The sequence below is a fragment of the Euprymna scolopes genome, chromosome 20 (assembly GCF_053919585.1).
Source record: "Euprymna scolopes isolate OS-2025 chromosome 20, ASM5391958v1, whole genome shotgun sequence".
Lineage (NCBI taxonomy): Eukaryota > Metazoa > Mollusca > Cephalopoda > Sepiida > Sepiolidae > Euprymna > Euprymna scolopes.
The window spans coordinates 8,532,781-8,559,127 of record NC_136501.1 but is presented as its reverse complement, the minus strand read 5'-3'; the positions used below and the strand labels follow the sequence as shown (position 1 = coordinate 8,559,127).

Below are 26,347 nucleotides of genomic sequence, written 5' to 3'. Positions count from 1 at the left end.
AAAACATTCTGGTGAGGGTACCAGTTTAGTCGCCGGTAACCTGACCATGAGGCAGGTAATACTGGGTTACATGGTACCAGTAGCATATGACATGACCTTACATACATACATACATACATACACTGCTTCTCTCTCTTTCTCTCCAATGTCTTTGTTGATGCAAACGTGGAACATGATTAAAACTGATTTATCCGATGTATGCGTACACCACAATCCACTCTTTTTCAATTTTCTTTTTAATTACCTGTTCAATTTTTACTGGGGGGGGGGGGTTCAATTGTCTATGTAAGTTTAAAATATAAAATAATTCTGTTGGAACTGACATTTCCAAAAATATTTCTTCACCATCCACTAAAATATTGATTAAAAAAAAAAAAATCTTTGTGTTACGCTATGGATTGATCACCATATTCTCATATTATAAAGATTTTTTTTTCTTAAAAACGTACTGTTCAATTTTTAGAAGGGGGTGAAGGAGAAACATATGATTTTAATCTAAAATGATCCGCCGGGCCTTTGTAAACAGAATTATGGGGTTCAAGAAAAAATATAGTTTAAGGACCATTTTGCATTAAACTTGTATAACAAATTGAACTCTCTGCTAAATATTAATCAAGAAATTAGGAGGGGGTATTTTTTTTGTAATTTGAAAATTTGATGCTTAATTGATAGTAATTTGAAAAATTTAAAAGAAAGGTGTTTATCCAGAATTCTCCCTATATTAAAAAACAAAAATTAAAAAATCTGCATGATGTATATACTTGTGATGGGGGAAAAATATTGTATTCCAAAAATCACGTAAATTGATCAAGTAACCTTATTTTTAAATAAGAAAATCAAACTTGATGGGTAACTGAACAGTGAGTGTCTCTTGACACCATTTTGAAAGCAGTCTAAAAAAGCAAGGGAGATAAATAAACATAATTCGAACTTGCGAGATTTATGTTGTAATGCCTACGAATTCCCATTAACTGCTTAAAAATTATTTTATTTATAAAAATAAAACTACTTGATCAATTTATGTGATTTTTGGAACACAATATAGAAAATTTTCTTTATTTTTGTTTTTTAATTGCAGGAGGAATTTTAGACAAGTACACAAACACAAAAAATTCAATAAAATATTTTTCAAAGTTTGGAGGAGAAGGTGCATTGTACATATCTTTTCTTTAAAAATACCGAAGAGATCATATTATGTCGAAAATGCAGTGTTCCTTCGACATCTTTATCGTTTATTTCATCACTACTTTCTTGCTTAAATAACTAAGAAAGGTGTATTTTTGAAGAAATATGTAAAACAAGGCATTCCTCCAATCAAACAGTAAAAATTTTCTGTGAAAAGGTCTTATAATTAGAGCTGTGGAGTCAGAGGTTTTAGAAGGAGTTGGATATCATGTCTTTTGATTCTCCAACTCCTAAAACCTCTGACTCCACAGCTCTAATTATAAGACCTTTTCACAGAAAATTTGTATACAGAAAATTTGTATTAATTATCTTGTGTATATTGCTATATTTATAAACTGTCTGCAGCCTCTCATTAGTTAAAACAAAAAATAGTACTGAAATCACTTCACGATACACATTAAACTCATTTTTTTATTTTTTTTAACTTATGGAGCACCCTTAGAACCCAGATAATAAAAAGCTCAATATACTAGATAACGCAATTAAAGAAACAATATTTATTAATTCATCAAAATTTCTAATTCCTTGTTTTAATTTTTGATGGATCAATAAATATTAAAATTTATTCAATTTTTATCTTCGCCATCAATTTTTCTTGTTGTTTTTACAATTCCTATTCACATGTTAATTTCTTCTTAGTAGATATATTTTATTGTTTATTCTTATATTTTTTTATATTTATATTATTATTTATATTTATATTATTATATATCATATTACACTTTACTTATATTTATATTATTAGATATTATACTAGCAAGGGAGGGAGGGGGGGGCTTTGCCCGGGCGTAAAATACACTTAAATATGATATTTTAATTTGTCTATATTTCGCATATATTATTATAAAGTCGTGATTTCAAAAGTAAAAAAAAAATGTATTTGGGTGCCATCAGTTAGAATCGAAACCAAAACTGTCACACACAAAGCTAGTGACGTTACCACTGTACCAACATGACACTCATATAAACTGATTAAAAATAAAAAAATAAACTAAGATGAATGTACAAAATGCATAACGATTTTTCAATTTTGACCCATTTTTGACCCCTTAAAAATATTTTAACCTGCTAAAGACCCATAAAAGAACAGCCTGTAAAAAATCCAATAATTTGAGACCCCTAGCGCAGCTATTCGACTTGTAGTTTCGGCAGAGATAGAGTTTGAAAATATGGAGACAGACATATAGCATTTTATATATATTTAGACTTAAATATTTCTTAATATATAGATCCTTAATTTCTAATCTAAATGTTCTTAAGCCAACTTTTATTTATATTCTATATTTTATATAATACTGACCCTTTTTCTCTTCTGATGAGAAGCATTTAGATTTGAAATGCCATAGCCTAAAAAGGGTTTCTCTCAGCTTTATCTTCCTTTTTCTTTATTGATCTGATGATATAATAAAGTTATAAGTAAATTTTATTCCTCATCTCTTCTTTAATATATTTAATTGCTCATCTTAACAGAGTTGAGCCTTTTCTATCTTGATAAATTTGCTTTGTTAAGGATATTTCATTTATTAGCTTCATTTAATATATATGTATATATATATATATTATTTTATTCAATTTAGGTAAACAAAATTACCATAAGTCGCTACAATAAATTTATTGTTTCAGTCTTTTAAGACTGAAACAGTAAATTTATTGTTGCAACTAATGGTAATTTTGTTTACCTAAATTGAATAAAATAATATCCTGCTTTTTTCAATTAGCACTATCAACAACCTCATTGAAATTCAATGGTTTTTAGATTTGAATACTTTTAAATTGGAATATATATATATATATATATATATATATATATATATATATATATATATATATATATATATATATATAGTGTTATAATAGAATAATTCCAGGAGGAAATCCGGGTATGAGATCTCAATGTGGTAAACAGAGCAATGTAATTATGTAATTTCCGTGTTATATTTTTATATTATATATATATATATATATATATATATATATATATATATATATATATATATATATATATATATTCGTGATGGGACGATTCCAATATTTTTCCCGATTTCCATACCGATTCCGTAGTAAATTACTGATTCTGATACAATTAAAAATTCCGATTCTTTATAAATCTCTAAACATTTAAGTATAGCGTTGTTATTTTTCCCGATTTCTGTAAAAAAACACACGTTAAATATGCAGGTATTTTCCTTAATGTCAATTTATACATGTGGAGAACGATCTATCGATTTTAAATTTACTGGTATTTTAAAATCAATAATATTCATTATTTTATCATTATTACCAGCAATGGAAGATTTTTTTTAAAATAAAATCAAATAAAAAAAGACAATTAAAAGAATCGTTTTGGCATTGGAAAACAGGCACCACTTTTTTCGATTCCGATACCCCCAAATTTGTTGATTTTTCCAATTCCCGATTCCCATTTCGATTATTTGGCCCAACACTAATATATATATATATATATATATATATATATATATATATATATATATATATATATATATATATACACACACACACACACACACTCAGTCTTATAATCAGCATAATTATTTTGCTGCACTGGTTCTCATTAGATAACCGAAGTGAAAAGTTAAGCAACGTTGAGCCTGTTTAGTACCAATTGGGTGATCATTTGGTAATACCAGGTGCTGTTGCTGTATGCAGGAGGACGTCAACATTTCTCTGCAATAACTGCAAAGACGTTGTCATCTTCTGTGAGATACAAAAGTGACTAGGGACCGTCTTTGAATTTGATATTCCCATGAAACTCCTTCCTTGGGAGGAAGCTGGTTCAGCCCGCTCAGGGTGAGCGCTCTGCGCCGCGGCGCTTCGCTGCGCCTGCGGTGCGCTTCTTCTCGTTGCGCCGTGAACGTCCTATTGTCAGAAATATTGTGGTGTCGAGAATTGGTTCATTTTATGTAAACTTTTCTAATTTATCAAACAAGAAAATCAATAGAAACGATTAACGATTGATTTAATTAGCAAATGTGTTAATTAGCGTTATAGTTTACCCCCTCCCCCAAACAACAGGATAAGCCAATCCTACCCCCCCCCCCGCCCGCCTTCCCTTACGAATAAGGTTGGTCCTTATCCATCAAACCCAAAAGGACACTAAAACGATCGGACATGATTCATCTTTACTTTTTCGAAGGTGACTCATTTGTCTTTTGGAAAGTTCGTTTACACTAGAGATAATAAAAACAATCTGGTTACTTGCAGCTATATCCTGCTGAAACGCCAAAGTTAAGCAACAATAAACCTGGTCACTAAGGTGGGTGACCACTTATAAATTATCATGTATCATGAACTGAAAATATATCTTTTCTCATTAGGGATCGAAATTTTTCGGCGAACCTATCACCTTTATCAGTTAAATACAAAATGCGAAAATACAATGGAGATGTGACCGTTATTTAGAAACGTGTATGAAAGTTATTGCCTTAATTTAACTGATGATATATTATTATTATTATTATTATTATTATTATTATTATTATTATTATTATTACTACTACAACTGATTACTACTACTGCTACTACTACTGTCTGGGAGTTTTTACACAGGCCATCAAAGATTTCTTTTTGAAAACAACCTGGTTACAGGTATTCAAAAGTAAAAACCAATTAATATAAGGCAGTTACTGACAGTGCTTAATAAAAAGAGCAAAATATATTTATTAACCTTTAAGCAAACAAATGTGTTTACTAATATATATATATATATATATATATTATATATTATATATAAATAATATATATTATATATATATTATATAATATATATATATTATAATATATATATATATATTATAATATATATATATATATATATATATATATATATAGAGAGAGAGAGAGAGAGAGAGAGCGAGAGAGAGAGAGAGAGAGAGAGAGAGAGAGAGAGAGAGAGAGAGAGAGTGGTGAGTTACACTCCAATAAAAAAATTAAAAAAACACAGAATCGATCCACAATCATAACTTTTGTTGATTTTATTTTCAAATTATTTTATTTATAGGCAGATGCCTATATTTTGGGGAATGTAACTCATTATTGTATATTATTATTAGTGCTATGACAACAGCATATTCTTTTCATTGTTTTGACTCTCGAGTATATATACGTTGATATCTTATATGCTTTTATATAGAACTAGCAAAAGTACCCGTCGTTGACTGGGTTCAAAAACAGCCTACAGAAAATGGACTCTGATTTATGAAAGTATGATAGGTTATGAAAAGGAAGGGTTATAAATTTGGGTTGAATTTGGGGGTATCAAAACCAAAGCAAAATATGATGAAAGTAAAAATAAAATAGATAAATCCCATAATTTATTATACCATACCTGTTCACACTGAAACACTTATCACAATATTCTGTGGATCTATATTAAAAAAACCTTGTTAAACTTTGTGACATATTTCCATTCTATGGAGGCCAGGTGCGAACGAACACCTCATAATTTTATTATAACATATTTCTTCAAACTGAAACATAATTATCAAAGTATACTTACGCAGATAGATATGAAAAGTCTTTATTAAAGTTTGTGCCTATTTCCATTCTATGGAGGCCAGGCGACAACGCAGACCCCACAATTTTATTATACCATCCATATTTAAGTTAAAACATACTTATCAAAGTATTCTTATGTACATCTATATCAAAAACACTTGTAAACGTTTTTTTTTTAATTTTTTTATTTCCATACTTTGTGGACCAGGCGCGAACGCAGACCCCACAATTTTAATGAACCACCGTTCTGCCAGATCAAACATACCCACTCCTGTGTCTCGATACATTTTCTATCATTATATGTAATCAGTTTTTTAAAATAGTCAACCATATAGGAGCCTATTCGTGATCAGACACACACACGCACACACACACACACACACACACACACACACACACACACACACATTCAGCTTTATATTATAGATTATGTGGTTCTCAGTTGAATTACTGTGTCTACCTGTGTCGGATATATACTCGAGAATCAAAACAATAATAAGAATATTCTGTTGTCATAGCTCTAATTATTAATATATTATTATTATTATTAATATTATAATAATAATAATAATAATAATAATAATAATAATAATAATAATAATAATAATATATATATATATATATATATATATATATATATATATATATATATATATATATATATATATATATATATATATATATATATTGCATATGCTCTGGCCAAAATAGAGCTTCATTAAGTTTCTATTCTGTAACTTTATGGACTATATTGTAAGGAACATATACTTCAAGAAATGTTTTCTCTGAAAATTATATACATACATATATATATATATATATATATATATATATATATATATATATATATATATATATATATATAAAATAAAAATTTCAATTAAATTTACCAAAATGATCTAAGATAGTAAAATGAAAGTAAATTATAAATATTAAAGAATTAATATTTATAAAATTATCTCAGCTAGATGTAAAAGCTCGATAATATATATATATATATATATATATATATATATATATATATATATATATATATATATATATATACACACATGTGCATACATGTTTCAGTAGTACCTCTATTCCAATAATGTTTGTATAAATAAACATACAATATATATATATAAACATACTATATATATATATATATATATATATATATATATATATATATATATATATATATATATATATATATATACATTGTATGTTTATTTATACAAACATTATTGGAATAGAGGTACTACTGAAACATGTATGCAGTGCATACATGTTTCAGTAGTACCTCTGTACAGTATGCACATATGCAGTCAATAATGTTAAGCTAAATGAATAGACTATAAACATTGATTTTTTCATCGTGCACTCTTTGATAAACACACAAGTTTCAGTGGAGTTAGATCTAGGAAACTAAAACTATACAACAATTATATATATATATATATATATATATATATATATATATATATATATATATATATATATAATTGTTGTATATATATATATATATATATATATATATATATATATATATATATATAAACAATTCATGAGTAGTAATTGTATACTTAAACTCTGATTTATCGGAATAAGTGTGTTTCAAAAAGATAAGTTACAATTATGTAAGCTTATGCAGATGAGCTCAGCCTCAACATGTGTAACGACATAGATACAGTTGTAAAGTGCGTAACGTGATTTTCTGGATAAGGAGGTTTGTGATTGAAAGTAAATGAGTCGAGAATGAAAAGTTCATACCATTGGAAGTCGGCTGGAAAGCGGCAAGATAAAGTTTCTTTAGTTCTTCTTCAGAACCGAAGAATTCTTGCTCAAACGTTGAAAGCATGATTGGAAAAGGTGGAAAACATACACAAACAACAACAAAAAAAAAAACAATGTTTTGGTTTTCAGCTCAATTACAAGAGAGTTAATGCCCTGTAGGCCATTATTGTGAAACTGGTCAGTCTGACTGATGGCTACAGCTGTTGGCGGGGGAGGGGGGATGGGAGAAGTGGTTAGGGGAGGGGTTGTAAAATAAGAAAAACAAACACCACCACCATCAGCAATACTACTGCCTCATCCCTGTTTTAAAGTTACCAATGAGGTTAGACATCCTGATTTCTAGAGTTGTTGTTTTTGTTTGACCGGATGTGCTACCAATGTTGACAACTGATGGAGGAGGAGGGGAAAATGTATAATTGATCTACGTGTATATATCGACTTATTTCTCTCTGTCTGTCTGTCTGTCTGTCTCTCTCTCTCTCTCCCTCCCCCCACACTATATCTATATATTATATATTTTCAATTATGAAATGTATACGAATAATATATATAATTAAAATAGGATAAAAAAATCCAACGATATGAAAAAACGGAGGTGGACAGACCTAAAAACTCGACAACGTTTCACGCGTTTAGTGCGGGGCTTTCTCAAGAGTAAATATGTAAAATGCTCACTAATATAATTATAATTAATTATAACATATATAAAGAATTTTTTTCCAATTAGCATGATTAATTAAGCTCAATGAATACGCTTTAAGACTTTCAGAAAATATATATTAGTATTTGACATTCCAAATCCAAATATATATTGGATTGAAGAGGATAAACGATAATTACAGAAAATTAAACATGGAATCTTTAACATTAATGCCTCCTCGCGAGACCAAAAAATACTTCAGCCTTCTCTCCTGAAACATCTCAATTATATCTTGAATAAGTAATCTTTTTTTATGAATCATATGAATTTTCACCAACTTTCTGTCCTTTTTAATCTATAAGAAGAAAAAAAAAAAAAACAAACATGGGAACTGTTTAGTTTTTCTGAGGAACATATAAACTGTCTTGAATAGTTGTTTGGTATTCGTATGTCACTCAACGAAACACGTGTAAGACAAAATAAAATATTATGAAAAAAATATTTAAATATATTTTTGGATTTGGAATGTCAACCACACACACACGCGCGCGAGCGCGCGTGTTCCTGTAGGAAATCGTAAAAAGAACTCAATGTGTAGCAGAGCAATAATAAAGTTAAAAGCAGAAAAAAGCCAAAACTTTAACTGAGATTTTGCTACATTTTTGCAATTTCATAAAATACTCAAAAACAATTTCTTATTTTCGTAATTGTTCTATCTCGTATACTGAAGTTTTTATTGATATCTTGATATGTTCTAATCTAAAAGAATATCTATCTATCTATCTATCTATCTATATATATATATATATATATATATATATATATATATATATATATATATATATATATATATACATATATATATAATGCATTTCGGGAGCATTCTTTCATTTAGGTACAATAAAATTCTCCTGTTCATACTTTTTATTTTATTTCAATTGTTTCAAAATCAAAAAGATTAATAAATGTTCAATGTGCATCATGAGTACTTTCGATTCTTCGTTGTATCATCTTCAGGTAACAAAAACAATGTGAATCAAAGTTAGAGAAAAAGGAAATTTTTCAAATAAAAAATGAGACGCTGCATATTAGATCGTTAAAACAACAACAACCCAGGGTTAGTCCTCTCCCTCTCGATATATATATATATATATATATATATATATATATATATATATATATATATATATATATACTAGCAAAAGTAACTGTCGTTGACTGGGTTCAAAAACAGCCTACAGAAAATGGACTCTGATTTATGAAAGTATGATAGGTTATGAAAAGGAAGGGTTATAAATTTGGGTTGAATTTGGGGGTATCAAAACCAAAGCAAAATATGATGAAAGTAAAAATAAAATAGATAAACCCCATAAATTATTATACCATACCTGTTCACACTGAAACACTTATCACAATATTCTGTGGATCTATATTAAAAAAAAAAACTTGTTAAACTTTGTGACATATTTCCATTCTATGGAGGCCAGGTGTGAACGAACACCCCATAATTTTATTATAACATATTTCTTCAAACTGAAACATAATTATCAAAGTATACTTACGCAGATAGATATGAAAAGTCTTTATTAAAGTTTGTGCCTATTTCCATTCTATGGAGGCCAGGCGCAAACGCAGACCCCACAGTTTTATTATATCATCCCTATTTAAGTTAAAACATACTTATCGAAGTATTATTATGTACATCTATATCAAAAACACTTGTAAACGTTTTTTTTTTAATTTTTAAATTTTTTATTTCCATACTTTGTGGACCAGGCCCGTACGCAGACCTCACAATTGTAATAAATCATCATTATGCCAGATCAAACATACCCATTTCTGTGTCTCGATACATCTTCTGTCATTATATGTGATCAGTTTTCTATAATAGTCAACCATATAGGAGCCTATTCGTGACCAAGTATTTATTTGCTCCCCCACCGAGCAAATTAGGCACAAGGCCGATTTTTAATGTGAGGAGTGAAGGGGAAATGGGGACCAACTCCACTGGGAGTAGGGGAGCTGGATAGTGACAATTGGTATGAAGGGTTGCCCCTACATTGACCAAGGTCTTATCTGTGGGGTCGCCCCCACATATGGTCTTTGCTTGCAGTATGTATTTATTTGCTTCCCCACTGAGTAAATTAGGCACAAGGCCGTTTTTTAATGTGGAGAGAGAGGGAGGAGAGAGGGAAAAGGGGATCAGCTCCCGATGGGTGGGAAATGGGAGCTGTATAGTGACAATTGGTATGAAGGAAGGGTTGCCCCTACATTGACCAAGGTCTGATATGGTCTTTACTTGCAGTATCTGTCGGAACAGATACTACACTTTCATCTTGGCCCGAAGGCCACGTAGGTGGCCTATTCGCGACCAGACACACACACACACACGGACGTTCAGCTTTATATTAGAGAGAGAGAGAGAGAGAGAGAGAGAGAGAGAGAGAGAGAGAGAGAGAGAGAGAGAGAGAGAGAGAGAGTAACAATACAGAATGGGAGAAAGAGAAAGATAGAAAGAGCATAATAATGAGAGAGGGAGGGTATTTTGTATGTGTGTGTGTGTGTGTAGGGGGGGAGTATGCTGAATATAAGGAAACACTTATAACGTAAGCAGAAAAAGAAAAACAGCTTTAGCTTTCATCAAACGAACTGATTTTTGCAATGCAGAAGTCGCACCAAAAATAAGTTAAATTAATTAGGAAAAACAAAATGAGGAAAAGAAAAAATGCCTCCCCCCTCACCCAAAAAGAAAAACAGGAAAATAAAAGTCAACTAATTTAATAATTCATTCAAGTGGAAGATATGTTAAACGAAAAAAAAAAAAAAGTTTGTTTTATAACTTTACCTTTCCTTATTTGTGTTAAATTACAGCAAAAAAACAACAACAAAAAAACAAAACAAAACAAAAACAAATAAAAGCTGGAGTTTCTAAAAAAGATTCTTTAAATTAGAAAGAACATCCCGCCCTCTCTCTCTCTCTCTCTCTCTCTCTATATATATATATATATATATATATATATATATATATATATATATATATATATATACACACACACCAACACCACCTCCACAAGGATCAAACATTCGTTTTTATCTTCATCTCAAAAAGTTTCAGTTTTATTAGCTATACAAGCGTATAATAGTTTCGATTCTTTATTGTTATTTTTATATATAATTATCTGCAGATATGTTTTTAAAAAATTTTCTTATACCAGTAGGTGCACTCATCAATGCTAAATATGCATAAAAAACACAATAGCAAAAAAAACCCCCAAAAAGCAAATGTCACATTGACCTATCACAGACTTTTTCTGTCTTATTTTTTTTGTTTTAATAAGTATAATTCTAAATAAACGCCAATAATTATTTTAATTTTGTTAATTTATTTATCTTCTTTTAATTAATGCTAAAATTTGATTGAGCAGTCATTTTATTTCGCACATTTTTTTAACAGCGAAATTCGGAGTCTATAATTATCTTCTCAGAGTTAAAACAAAACGCATAGTCTAAGGGAGATAATCAAGTTAAACAATTAAAGATATTTTAAAAGCAAGTTATGAACGGCAAAAAATGATACAACTTTGTCGTTCTGGGAAATATTGTCTGCTAAATATATACATTTATATATGATTTAAAATAAACAAATAAATAAATAAAATGCGTATATATATATTTTTACTCAGTCCAAAAGATCCTTTTCCATTTTTAATTAAAAACAAGTCGCTTGGAAAATTATAATAATATCTGTCATCCCCATTAAATGAGGGGAAAGTTACCTTCACAAAAAAGAGGGATTGGATTGGGACAACAAATAAAAATAATACTGGAGTATTTAGCAGAGAAGCCAACAAATGAAAAAGAGGGTAAAAAAATTCAAATTATTAACAAATAAATGTTATCAAAAGCAAGATAAATTACTCTACTTACCTTGTTAAATTTTGTGTGTTTTAACAGAATTTAAGTGTTTATTCGGTTCGAAAAACAAACAGTGTTTGCGTTAATAAGTTACACTGGCAATCAATAATCAATATAAGTGTTATGAAGTGTCATAGTGATACTTAGTAAGTGAATTTCAATCAGTATTTTGTTTAGTTTTTTTTTTTTTTTTTTTTTTAGCTATTATTGATGCCTTGAAGATGATGCATTTTCCTTGGCCATGTGGATTGGCGGTTTAACTTACCAACTCAACACTGCTTATTTTTCGAATCGAATAAAAGCTTAAAATTCCGTTAAAAACATACAAAGCTTATCCAGATAAGTAAAAGAGTAGCTTATCTGGCCTTTGGTAACATTTACTTGTTATGTATTTGAAATTTTCACCGGTTTTTTTTTGTTTCTCTGCTAAAGTCTAGAAGTATTCCTCTTTCAATGACTGACAAAAAATAAAGTATAGTATCAGAACAGATATTTCGTCATTACTATATATATATATATATATATATATATATATATATATATATATATATATATATATAAGGTAGTGATGGAACGATTCCAATATTTTCCCTGATTCCGATACAATTATTGAGTCTGTTCTAAATTCTCGTTTTTAATACAATTACTAATTCCGATTCTTTTAAAATTTATAAATATTTAGCTATAGAATTGCTTATTTATTTATGTATTTTTTATTCAATTTTCACTCCAAACAAGGCACAGTGCCACTTTGAAGTAGGGGCTACTATCAGGGACCTAAGTTGCAGGGGTATTATGTAGGGAGATGAGCAGCAAGATGTCTGTTCACATTACACTTGAACTTCTGCATGTCAGTACAGTTGGGAAAGCAGAATCCTGGAAGGAAGTTCCAAAATCTAGCAGTTCTGGGAAAGAAACTATTGGAGTAGAAGGCTTTCTTACATCTAGGGATCTCTACTGTGAAGGGGTGGGATTTAGCTGCTTGTCGGGTTTATCAGGGGTACTCATTCGAGGGGGTACAAGTGCTTGTAGTTCGTCAGACCATCCACCATTAAAATACTTGTAGAACAGGCAGAGGGATGCAATATTATGTCAATGGGAGAAAGGCTGAAGCTTAGATGACAGTTCATAACCTATCAATAACTACAAGAAACCTTCTCTACCACCAATAGCAATGGCCAAGAACACATTGCCTGAAAGTACTTCTTTTAAACTCCTCGGCCTGACGTTTACAGGGAATATGAACTGGAATAGATACATTGAGAGCATTGCCAAGGCTGCTGCAAGGAAGGTTGGCTCCCTCTACCGTGCTAGAAAACTACTTACGCCTGACAGTATCCTGTACCTCTATAAGGCCACCATTCGCCCATGTATGGCGTACTGTTGTCACATCTTGGCTGGTGCATCTGCTGCTTGTCTCTCGCTCCTGGACAGGGTTCAAAAGAGAGTCGTCAACCTGATAGGTCCTGAACTGTCATCTAGGCTTCAGCCTCTGTCCCATCGACGAGATGTTGCATCCCTCTGTCTGTTCTACAAATACTTTAATGGTGAATGCTCTGACGAACTGCAAACACTTGTACCTCCCCGATGTAACTACCCCCGACAAACCTGACAAGCTTCTAAGTCTCATCCCTTTACAGTAGAGATCCCTAGGTGTAAGAAAGCCTTTTACTCCAATAGTTTTGTCCCCAGAACTGCGGGTCTTTGGAACTCCCTTCCGGGATTCTGCTTTCCCAACTGTACTGATATGCAGAAGTTCAAGTGTAATCTGAACAAACATCTTTCTACTCATCTCCCTTCATAATGACCCTGCTGATAGTAGCCCCCTGCTTCAAAGTGGCACTGTGCCTTGTTTGGGGTGAAAATTGAAAAAAATAAAAAAATAAAAAAAAGGTTGGCGACTCTTTTTGAATCCTGTCTAGGAGTGAGAAACTAGTAGCAGATGCACCAGCCCAAATGTGAGAACAGTACTCCATACATGGGCGAATGGTGGCCTTATAGAGCTACAGAATATTTTCAGGTGTAAGTAGCTTTCTAACACGGTTTTTTATTAATCATTTTTGGGGATGATTACAGTAAAAATACCATATAATTTAGTGCATACATTTTTTCAAACATAAGAATATACTTGTGGTAGGAGTTGATCTATAGGTTTTAATTTCGCTTGAATTTTGATATCAACAAATATTCATCATTTTATCATTAGCACAAGCAATGAAAGATTTTGTTTAAAACAAAAACAAACAACAATTAATAAAATCCTTTCCGATCTTGGAAAACAGGCATAATTTTTTTTATTCTGATTTTTCCAATTCACGATTCTGGCTAATCATCCCAACACTAAGATTTATCTTAACATTTATTACCAAACTAACATAGATTTATCTTAACATTTATTACCAAACTAACTAAGATTTATCTTAACATTTATTACCAAACTAACTAAGATTTATCTTAACATTTATTACCAAACTAACTAAGATTTATCTTAACATTTATTACCAAACTAACATAGATTTATCTTAACATTTATTATCAAACTAACATAGATTTATCTTAACATTTATTACCAAACTAACATAGATTTATCTTAACATTTATTACCAAACTAACATAGATTTATCTTAACATTTATTACCAAACGAACATAGATTTGATTAAATGATGTCTTTGAGTGATTAAACGAAAAAAAAAAGTCATTTTACTTGCATTAATTTATAATGAAAATAATGAGTAAAACGTTTTTATATTTGTGTTTATGCATTGGTTTAGCCAAAATGAATCTGTGAGCCATAGACGAATCGAAAGAAAAATGGTGAGGTTCTTTCTTATATGAGTGACAACGAGTTGTTTAAAGAGGTAAACAAGTTGCTAAATGGCAAAAAAGAAAGACTAAATTTTAAAAGTTGAACAAGCTGCACAAGATCCATGTATTGTATTGAAGAAGCTTTCTCAAATAAATGACAAAACCCAAGGAAAAGGTCAAAAGGTCACAAGGCATTAACTAACATCTGACCTTTCTTAACGATCTCTCCAAATTGAGCTAAATAGATGCCCTTCCCTTCTTCAGGGTCTTCTCTAGAGAAGGTCAAAGCAGGATGAAAATGGTTGCTTTGTGTGTCCATAGCCTTTAAAAGAAAAAGGACCTCCAAATGGGTCACCAATAGGCCACTGGGTCCTTCTGAACTGAAAGGTGTGCTATATTATTTTGTGAAGGGGAGAAAGTGGGGAGGTAGATTTAAAAAGAATTAACAATGAAAAAAATCAATCAATAAATAAATAATCGTTGATTTGAGAGAAAGATGCAGAGGTGGGTGGTCTTGAAATGGCCCCAAACAAGATAAGCTGGAAGAATGTGCTTAATTTTTGGGTCCTGTACTTCATCACCATCTTCAAATTAGAGATTTTATTTTTATTTTTCTTACAGATCTTTCTGATCCAATTGAAAAAAAACAAAAACAACAAAAAAAAAACTCTAAAGTGAAACATTCGTAGACTTCTAGACTATGTATGTTTCAAACATGTTCTTAAGAATTGTTGCAGTTGGACCAGAAGAACCTGTAAAAAAAAAAAAAAAAAAAAAAAAAAAAATTGAATCTATCATTTGAAAATGTTGATGAAGTACAGGAAGTTCTAAAAACCAATTTCTCTTCAATTATAATGAAAATATACGATTGCATTGCAAATAGGGCAATGGTGGATTAGACCCGTGCATATCTATAGACGGATTTCAAATCGAATTGTACCACTTGCAATCATTTTAAAAATGCATTTTTTTGACTAAAATTGGTTTAGCATCAACAGAACTTGATTTCTAAAGTATTTTTTTTTAATCTATATAAGTAACAGATATATTTTAAGATGGAGTACTGGTGCCACATCTACAGAGGTGCCACTCAAAGTCACCTTGACAGAATACAGCATCAAATTTTTAATCTAATGAGAGATGATCTCTTCTCTTTCCTATAATCCCTTTTTTACAAAAGAGATGTTGCTAATCTCTCTCTACTTTATCGTTATTTGCATGGAAGGTGCTCGACTGAGTTCCAATCTCTGGTTCCTCTTTGTCAGATATTCACAGTAAGACCTTGTCTTATCGCCACAACTGCAGAGGACTTTGCTTTCTTCTTCTATGGACTTAACATCAAACAGAATTTACATAAACAGAATTTTTTCCCAAGAACTTCCCATTTGTGGCACACATTATCACAAGACTGTTTCCCTGCAGACTACATCATGGTCGTCTTCAAATACAATGTCAACAAATACTTGTCATAAACCGTTCTCATACATATTTATCATAATTTTCATGGCAAGTGCTCGTCTGAGCTCCAATCTATGTCCCCCCCTCACTAAACTTTCACGAGAAATACTCTTCTAACTGAAACCACTATCAGTAATTTCCCTCACTCTTTTCTGTGCCTAAACCTAAACGTAGATTCCATGAATAAAGCTTCTTTCTGTGGAATTCTCTTCCGTTTACCTGCTTTCCAGCTGACTACAATATATTCGGCTTCAAGTCTAACATAAACAAGTTCTTAATGAGCCATTCCCTTTAAGTAATCCAATTTACCAAATGTCCACTACAAACGATTACTACAATACTGTCCCACAGACTACTGTCCTCGAGTGGCCTATAGTTAAAAATAAACGAACATAAAAAATTCCTCCTTTTTCCTCCCTTTCTGTCTTTATTTCCAACCCACCTCTTCTCTCTCCAATTATTTTACGTTTTCTCTTTCAAAAAAAAAAAAAAAAAAAATTTCAATATTTTCTTTTATACGTTTCCCGAATCTCTTTATCCTTTCTTTCCTTTTCAACGTATCGTTTCCCTTTTTTTTTGCGCATGTGCAGAAGAGCAGTTTAAGTTTACTTATGCTTTCCAATTTCTAATTTCTTTCAATTTTGATCGCTTAGCAACTATTTTGATGGGACTAAGAAACGGTACACAAAAATGTAATTATTTGACCCACCTCGTACCGTTCTACAACATTCTATCCCGGATGAGATACAGTTTGAAAAAAAAAAAAAAAAAAATGGAGACAAACAGACAGACATAGTGAGTTTTATAAATGAGTTTCGTTGTATTTTCCTCTTATTCTGTGTGCCCAATAGCATCGAGTTTACTATATATATATATATATATATATATATATATATATATATATATATATATATATTTATTTTCCCTTACAGTGAAATATTTTTATATATATATATATATATATATATATATATATATATATATATATATATATATATATATATATATATATATATATATATATTCCTTTACAGTGAAAATGAAGACGTATACACTAACTACCACAATGAAAATAACTCTTTTCAGAAATATCAAGAGATAACATCTTTTTTTACTGTTTCGCTTCTCAATAATTGACATTTCTTTTGCAATCATTATTTCTTTTATTGATTCCAGAGGTTTCAGTTCACAGTTTAAGCACAGATAATAATAATGATTTAAAAAGAAAAAAAAAAAAAAATGAAGGTTTTCAAATGACAATTTTCAAGACTGGCCACAAGTTGACATATACGTTTATATGTCAACTTATGCTCGCCTTGAAAAAAATCCCTCCTTTTTCCTCTCTCCAACCCCACCTCTTCTTTCTCCAATTATTTCACGCTTTCTCTTTCAAAAAAAAAAAAAAAATATTTTCGATATTTTCTTTTATACGTTTCCCAAATCTCTTTATTTTTTCTTCCTTTTTCAAAACGTCGTTTCCCTTTTTTTTTTTTTTCTTTTTTCTCTCTTTCTTATTCCACTCACCTCGACCCAATCAATGCTCCCTTCTCTCTTTCTCTTTTATCATCCATTTTTCACAACCTCTCCCATCTTTCTTTCGTACATATTTTATTGTATTCCCCCCCCCTCTTTTTTTCTGTAATTCTTCCTTATTTTCATCAAATTCAGATTGTCTTAATTAACCATCGCAGAAGCCGATGCTGGTAGGTTTTGCTAGATCGTATCCAAGGAGTGCCATGATTAAATTAAAAGATTCCTTAAAAGAAAGGAATAAAAAAAAAAAGCATCTTTCATAAGACATGTAACATCCACCATTATCCTTAATTAAACTAAGAGATTTATTAAAGGAAAAATTGTTTTTATAAAAATAGCTCCAGACAAGGCATAAAGCCACTTTATGTAAGAAGTTAAAAAAAATATACTTCAACATCTAAAATAAATGTTATATGGATAGATTCCAATCCAGAAAACATCAATTTTTCCCCCTTTGTAAGAAACATTGCTCATGGGATGTGAAAACTAAAAAATATAATAAGGGAAGCGTGAGTTACGAGGTTGTCGGAAGTCAAACCAAAATCCACTTTCTACTCTTCATAAAATTAAAAAAAAAAAAAAAACACATCTGTATTCATTAATAATATATATGGAGGACACTGCAAAGGTCGCTGGAAATAAGGTGGGCTTCCTCTATCATGCTAGAAAACTACTCACACTTGAGAGTATCCTATACCTCTACAAGACCACCATTCGTCTATGCATGAAGCATTGTTGCCACATCTGGGCTGGTGCATCTACCAATCGTCTCTCCCTCTTGGAGGGTCCAACAAAAGAGTCTCCAATCTAATATATCCCACTTTGTCAATTAGGCTCCAACCCCTGTCCCATCACTGCAATGTTGCATACCTGTGCCTGTTTTACAAGTATTTTAATGGAATGTGCTCTGATGAACTCATTGCACATGTGCTCCCTCAACATACATAGTCCTGACAAACTCGCTTATCAGCAAAATCACACCTCTTTACTGTTGAGGTCACTAAATGCCAGAAAGCTTTCTATGCTAATAGTTTCTTCCCTCGAACAGCTAGACTTTGGAATTCCTTTCCTGTTACTTGCTTTCCTGGCTGTAATGATATGAAGAAATTCAAATGTAATGTAAACCAACATCTTGTTAATCTTTTCTAGGCATGGTCCCAATTAGTAGCCCCTTACATCCAAGTGGAGATATGCCTTGTTTGGGGTGAAGGTAAGTGAAAAAAAAAAAAAATTTAACGTATATTGCAATCTTCTAAAACACTTGGATCCCCGACCAACTTAATTAGCAGCAAAATCGTACCCCTTGACTGTAGAGGTTTGCAGATGCTGCAAAACTTTCTACTCGAATAGCTTCTTTCTTCAGACTGTTTGCTTTTGGATTGGAATCCCCTTTCTACTCCCTGTTTGTTTGACTGTATCAAAATACGTTAATTTAAATGTAAAGTAAACAAACATCTTGCTGTAAAACTCCCCACTTAGGTTGCCTCTATAAGTCTGGCCTCTAATCACAGTAACCCCTTATGTCTCAGTCATTATATGATTTGTTTGGAGTAAATAAAAAATATTTGGGATTTCAGAAGTTGGTTTTTATATTAAATGAAAGATGAGGAATAAAAATAATAACTTTATTATATCATCAGAACAATAAGGAAAAGTAAAGGGGAAAATTTAAAAAAGAACTCTTTGGGCCATGGCATTTAGAAACTAAATGCTTCTCATCAGAAGAAGAGAAGGGTCAGAATTATACAAAATGCAAATATAGAAAAAAAAAAAAAAACTGGCTAAATGACATTTAGATATGAAATGAGAATGAAGGAATAGGTTGGTTGTTTTTGTTTTACTGCATATCAACCCTTTTCAGGGCATTTCATGCCGAAACCAGTGATTTTGAAGAACAATTTTTTAATAGAGTATATTTGTTTTTTTTTTTTGTTTTTTTAAGTCGGTTTCTGTTTCACCCATAGTTGGGACTCTAACAGGTACTACTAGTCCGGGTCAGAGTGGACCTGGGAGCAATGGCAATTAAAGGGTGGCTCCACACTCCACAAAGCCCGCAAGCTGGGACCTCATCACTGGATATAGTTTAAGGTCATATCCAGGACCTGAAGGAATAGGATAATATGGTAGAAAAAATAATTAAAAGTAGGTACAACATATAAAGGTAAATAGGAAAGGTAGTGTATATATATATATAAGTAATAGTAAAAAAAAAAAGTTTTTTTTTCTTAATTTTCCCTTATTGTTTATATAATAAAGTTTTATTCATCTTTCATTTAATATTACTGTTTGCTCCTCCTAATAGTGCTGAGCTTGTCTTACCTTGATAACAGTTATATATCAGCCCTCTTTTGTTCATTTGATCCTCAAACAACATGCATATCAGAAACGTTCGTTTTATGGCATATCAAACCTTTTGAGACTACTTAATATTGAAACAATTCATGTGTATTCAAAGTGCAAACGTTTGTATAATTCCCAATGAACTGTTTTCCCCACCCATTAACATCTGATTTTGCATTCTTTTTGAGATAGTTTATTGCATTCACTTTTGTGATTTACAATTTCGTCTCTTTATCCACGGATTCTACATATACTGTTTTCCTGATGTTTGTCTGTTTTAGCTTTTATATAGTTTGTTCTGATTGCATTGTTCTGTGGAGCTGTCAGTAGTGATTCCATTTCTCTGTTCATGTGCCCTTTTCACAGCCATGTCCATGTGTTTTTGTGCACTACTTCATCATTATAATTTTTTTTTTGGGGGGGGGGGGGGTTCACACAAAGCTATTATTAGTGATTGTTCACTGACAATGACCGGTCGTGTTAACAATGATCAGTTGTGTTCCTCTAGAGTCTGACTGACAACATGCATCTAGATTTCTAGCGCTCTCCATCTCTTTCAATAACTTTGGAATTTATTTTAAGTTATCACAACAGCCGTTTCCCATTGATTTCTCGCTAGTGACAATAACTCTCCCTAAGGTTCCAGTACTCTTGCACTCTTCCAGTGGAGATCTAGTTGGTGTTATTCTTCCCCAATTTTGCTATCCTCCTTGATATTTCAAAATTTTGTGTGGTGTCAGCCGACACTGGTGCCAACACACATATATCTTCTTAGTTATCTGTAACTGGTTAGTGTTTGTTTGTTATGTGGGTTGATTTCCACAATCAAGGATTTTCCTTAATATTTCATCACTGCCAATCATTGTATGGTTTCAATCTTCCTTTTGATTCCAATTTCTTCTAGTTCCTTTCCAGGTTTTTCAAGGCCGTTTCCTAGTGCTCCTATAATTATTGGTATTATTGTGATTTCCTTTATGTTTTATCTCTGCCAAGTTGCATGTATTTGCTTCATTTTTTTTTTCTTCTGCTTCTTTGGTTTTTAATTTGTGATCTGCTGGGACAGTAAAATCTATGATTTAGCAATCCTCCTCCTCCTCCTCCTCCTCCTCCTCCTCCTCACCACCACCACCACCAGTTTGTGTTGTTGCAAAACGGTTTCCACATGATAATCAATAAACTTTAAAGGGGAAAAGTTGTCTTTATGAATCAAGTTACTGGCTAATGGTGATGCCTTCAAATGCACAACTTGATAATAATAAAGAAAAAGATGATGCACAGTTTGAAGGCAAAGTGATTGCTGACAACGATGATAATAAAGACAGCAGCTTAAAATGAAGATCACTTGACAAATAGGATTTGCAAGCAGAAAACTTTCTGGATTTTCAATAAGGCAGAAAGAGAGGAAGGGGAGAGAAAGAAAGAGAAGAGAGAGAGAGAGAGAAAGAGGAAGAAGGGAAGAAATTGACTTGAGTTCTTCTAAGCTGAGCACATTGCATATTGCAAAAGTGGATTAGAAAAAAAGGGGGGGGGTTCAGTTTTGGAAGACAAAGACGAAATTAGTCATATCTAAGAAAAGAGCTAAAAAATGCAATGAAAGTTAACAAAAGAAAACACAGGAAATAAAATGAATGTATACGAGTTGAAGAACTCAGTGGGTTCAGACATACACTTAGATTGGTCCCACGAGAGGGACCCCTGACGCAAACAGGAGAAGAAGACCAAAAATGAACTGGAAACAGACAATCGAGAGATTTGATTGCAACGGCAAGAAACGCTGTGGACATGGTTTCAGATTGAAAATGATGGCATAATTTGACTGCCTCATGTGTAGCAGGATGCAGTGGTTCTTAAGTGACAACGTTTTGTCTTGATCCGCCATATTAAATAAAGGGAGAGAACTCAATTCGAACTATCAAAATCCAATTCAGTCTTGTAATGGCTACGATTTTTTTTATTAAAATCGCTAAAAATTGTAAAAAAAACAAAAAAACTTGAACATTTTGTGTGATTTTTGGAATATTAAACTTCCATTCCGTGATTTTTCTGCATTGATTTTTTTAAATAAAGTTGAAATGTGGACTTGCACCTGTTCTATACATCCTGTAGCAAAGATAATTCTGTGCACGTTTATCTGATTCCAATATATTTGACAAATCTTTTTGTTCCAAAGCTAGCATCGGTCACCTATCATCATGGCAGAAAACAGTACCTCTAAATCAGCCAGGAGAAGAAATAAGATGTGTTTGATTTCAAGTGCATTAGAAGAAGTCTAGGGATCAAATGAAGCGATTGAATTACCAACAAAAAAGTAAAAAATCGCACTAACCAACAAGAAGTATTGACAAGAATCTGCAAGCAATGTCTATGCTGACTCGGGAATATTCTAAGATTGCTAAGTAAGTACTCCTGATGGAGGAAGAGGAAGACCAAAAATAAACTGGAAACAGACAATCGAGAGATTTGATTACAATGGGAGGAAACTGGGGGGATGCTGTGGACCTGGCTTCAGATTGAAAACAATGGCATAATTTGACTGCTTCATGTGTGGCAGGATGCAGCAGTTCTTAAGTCTAAGAAAGCCTTTTTGGTAACATTTCTATTCGCTTGTGAAGCACTAGTTTTTACTTGCAGTAGCAGATATCCACGCAATAGCCATGTCAGAGGTGTCAGTCTTTGATGTTTTTTTCTCGCAATGTTGATTTGAATCCTTCCTGTGGTTTCAAACATTCTGCTTGAGAAATTTAAATGTTTCGCCTTTGGCCAGTAAGTCTACTTGTAGTGTGTCATTCACTATTCCACTGATGAGTTGCTCTTTGATGTACATGTCGTACTGATCATACTCTCAAAGGAGATACAAAAGTTTGCAGTTTAGAGAATTACAAACCAAGTTCCCCAATGGAATCCTGATGGAAAAAGGAGCAGAAGAACAAAATTGAACTGGAAGCAAACTATCGAGAGAGATTCAATTGCAACAGGATGAAATTGGAGAGATGCTCTGGATTCGGCTTCAGATCGATAATGATGATATACTTTCACTTATTCATGTATAGCAAGACGCAGGAGTTCCTAAGTCTCAGTGAAGTACTCATTGGAAATGCAATGAATGTTAGGTTTACTTTCTATAACTTCGTAACTCTCGCCTCTCCACGATTTTCTCCTTTAATCCTCACATTTCATGAACGATGTTTCTGAAAGGGGGGAAAGAATTGCTGCTTTTTAGATCAGTTATTTTTTTAATTGGTTGCTGCTTTCTAGATCAGCTGTTTTTAATTGGTTGCAGAGAATTTCAATTCTTTCATAGTATTCATCATCATCATCATCATCCAGTTGTTAATCTATCTATCACATTAATTCTCGCCCTCGAATGATTTTTGTCCTTGATAAGTGACTAGTTTGGATGCCCGGTGTTGCCCGGAGGTGTGTGTTGAGAAAAAAAAAAAAAAGTGGTAGTAGGCAGGCAGGCAGGCTCGAACCTGTGCCGCAAAGACGGAAAAGAATGTGAAAAAAAAAAGTGACGTATTTGCCATTGCATCCATCGTCAAACCGGAATGATTTTAGCCAATTTTTCGATATTTGCCATCTGAAGGGTCGAGCTTCAAAACGATACTAATCTCATGAAAATCCGTCACCTCAGTCGAAAGTTTTAGGCAGACATACATGACACATGACATAGAAGATGACACATTAGTAAAAGATTAAAAACAATAGTTTGTTTGATGGCACATTCCATGAACAATGTTTCTGACAAAGAGGGAAGAATTGCTGTTTTCTGGGTAGGAATCTATTCACATGATTGTTATCGTTTAAGTGGTATTATTATTATTATTATTATTATTATTATTATTATTATTATTATTACTATTATTTTTGACTCCTTAAATCAAGTGGCTTCATGCCTTGTCTGGAATATTTTCTATTAAAAGAAATATATATATCAACCCCTTTTTTTTTTTTTTGCCAAGAAGCAAATTTTTTTTTTTTAAGGAAATCACTCCAGACAAGCCATAAAGCCCCTTGATGTAAGGAGCTAACAAGAATGAAAAATGATTATTGCAAAGACAGGAAATCTATTTGAATTTGGCTAAGCTGGGCCCATAGTCCAAGACGGTGTCCATTAGCTCAATCTCGCATCTACTTCGCCCATATAACTTACTCTTGTGGTCCGTAAGGGTCATTAAGGAAGACACGGACGCAGATATGAGATAGAAAAATGTGTTTGTATTGTGAACAAAACAGTAAGCAACAGTCGTAGTACTTAACACCAAGATGACGTAGTATGAAGTAAACACACACACACACACACACACACACACACACACACACACACACACACACACACACACACACACACACACACACACATAACGTCAGTACCTCTCTATCTACTTATACAGTTTGAAAGAGTTCATATCTTGCGCATATTTACAAAATATCATCACTGCAATAAATTGACTTAAAATCAATGTAATTCCTGAAAGAAATAAACATTATATCGATCGCGGAAGAGGCAACTGGTTTGATTTTTAAAAAATACCCTGACACGATTCTTTTTCAATGATAATTTACAAAGTCCAGATAGCAGACGTAAATGAGAAAAAGATCAATCCTCATAAGACCTTTCGGGTGTAAATTTGACTCATAAAAAGTCCAGTATTTGCACCTGGAGGGAGGGGAAGCCTAAGATCTTTAAGAACTAATTGAAATAAAATGAATAAATATATAAAGATAAATTTGAAATAATTTATCCCCCCCCCTCCTTTTTACTTTTAAATATCCAATTTTGGAGATAAATTATTAATTATAATGATTTATTGAATATTGTTAGTGACAATAGTTCACTATATTTTCTACTGATGTGTTCTCTGGCCTTCTTCATGTATGTATATATATATATATATAATATAAAATATATTTTAGTCATCGACATACAGACCTGTTTCGTTGTTTCACAACTCATCAGTGCCGCTAGACTAACACCTCTCCCAAGCCGAGGATCGAACCTAGAACCGTCGTGATGACAGTCGGCAGTCCTACCCCCTGACTACGGAATCGGTGGCCGAAATTAAGCTGTCCGAATGCGTATTTAAATAAACATCCGTCCGCTACTCGTAGAGGGCTCAAACGTTTTGTTTGTAAACAAATTGCGAGCTTCGCATTATTTCAGCTAAATTAAGTAGCGAGTAAGATAATTTACGAGAGTGCTCTACCGAAGAGGGGAGCTTTATAAAATATATTTTAGTACTATATATAATTCCAGGCTAATATTTTCCAGAGGTAAAATAACCAATGAAGTTGGACAAAGCTTTTGTATAATATCGGCTGGAAAGGTCTCTAGTTACTAGTAACTAGAGACCTTTCCAGCCAGTTACAAGTAACTAGAGACCTTTTCACGCAATGCTGCTTATACAAAAGCTTAATCCATTACGGATTAACTTTTGTGTAAGCAATATCGCTGGAAGAGATCTCTAGTTACTAGTAACTGGCTGACCGAAACATGCTCATGAATGACATATTATTGCTTATTTAAAAAACAAATAAAAAGTAATATATATATATATATATATATATATATATATATATATATATATATATATATATATATATATAATGAAGTTTAAGACAAGATAAAATAAATATAGGTATATGTGAATTTATTTGTCAGTTCAACATGGGAAAACGTCATATAGAAAGAGGTATTTTAGGCATTTTGAAGAGTCGTAAATTCATATATACATATATTTATTTCATATTGTTTTAAATTTTATGTTATGCTCCACCCTCAAGTGTCAAGCTTCATATACCCTAAGTCCCTATATAAAGAATCTATTTATATTCTACAAACCTATCTGATTATATATATATATATATATATACTAGCATGGGTGTCAGCGTTGCCCGGTTGTTTGCAGGTGTGTGCTGAGCAAAAAAAAAAAGTGGCAACAGGAAGGCAGGCTCGAACCTGTACCGCAAAGGAGGAAAAGAACGGGGGGGAAAAAACGTGACGTCTTTGCTGTTACGACCACCGTCAAACCGGAAGTGACGTAAGTTTAAATTAAGGCTAGACAATTGAAAAGAGGGGATGATTTTCGAAAAGCGACCCCTCCCTGTCGAAAAGTGCCCAGTTGAGGGTGAAGAAATTAATGTTTTTAGCCAATTGTTTGGTATTTGTCGTCTGA

General features: G+C 32.1%; 1 protein-coding gene across 38 annotated transcripts in view; it reads right to left on the bottom strand.

Moving 5' to 3' along the window:
- The window catches only part of LOC145241300 (neuron navigator 2-like), a 1,908,016-nt gene that overhangs the window by 619,180 nt on the left and 1,262,489 nt on the right, over positions 1-26,347 (bottom strand). For 2 of the 38 annotated variants that reach the window (XM_080104086.1, XM_080104087.1), the window contains exon 1: positions 7,456-7,687. The exons of the other annotated variants lie outside the window; for them this stretch is intronic. In XM_080104086.1, the coding sequence (XP_079960212.1) occupies positions 7,456-7,543 (88 nt within the window). In that variant the 5' untranslated portion in view covers positions 7,544-7,687. Of the gene's footprint in view, positions 1-7,455; positions 7,688-26,347 lie in introns of those variants that run through there. 38 annotated transcript variants of the gene reach the window in all.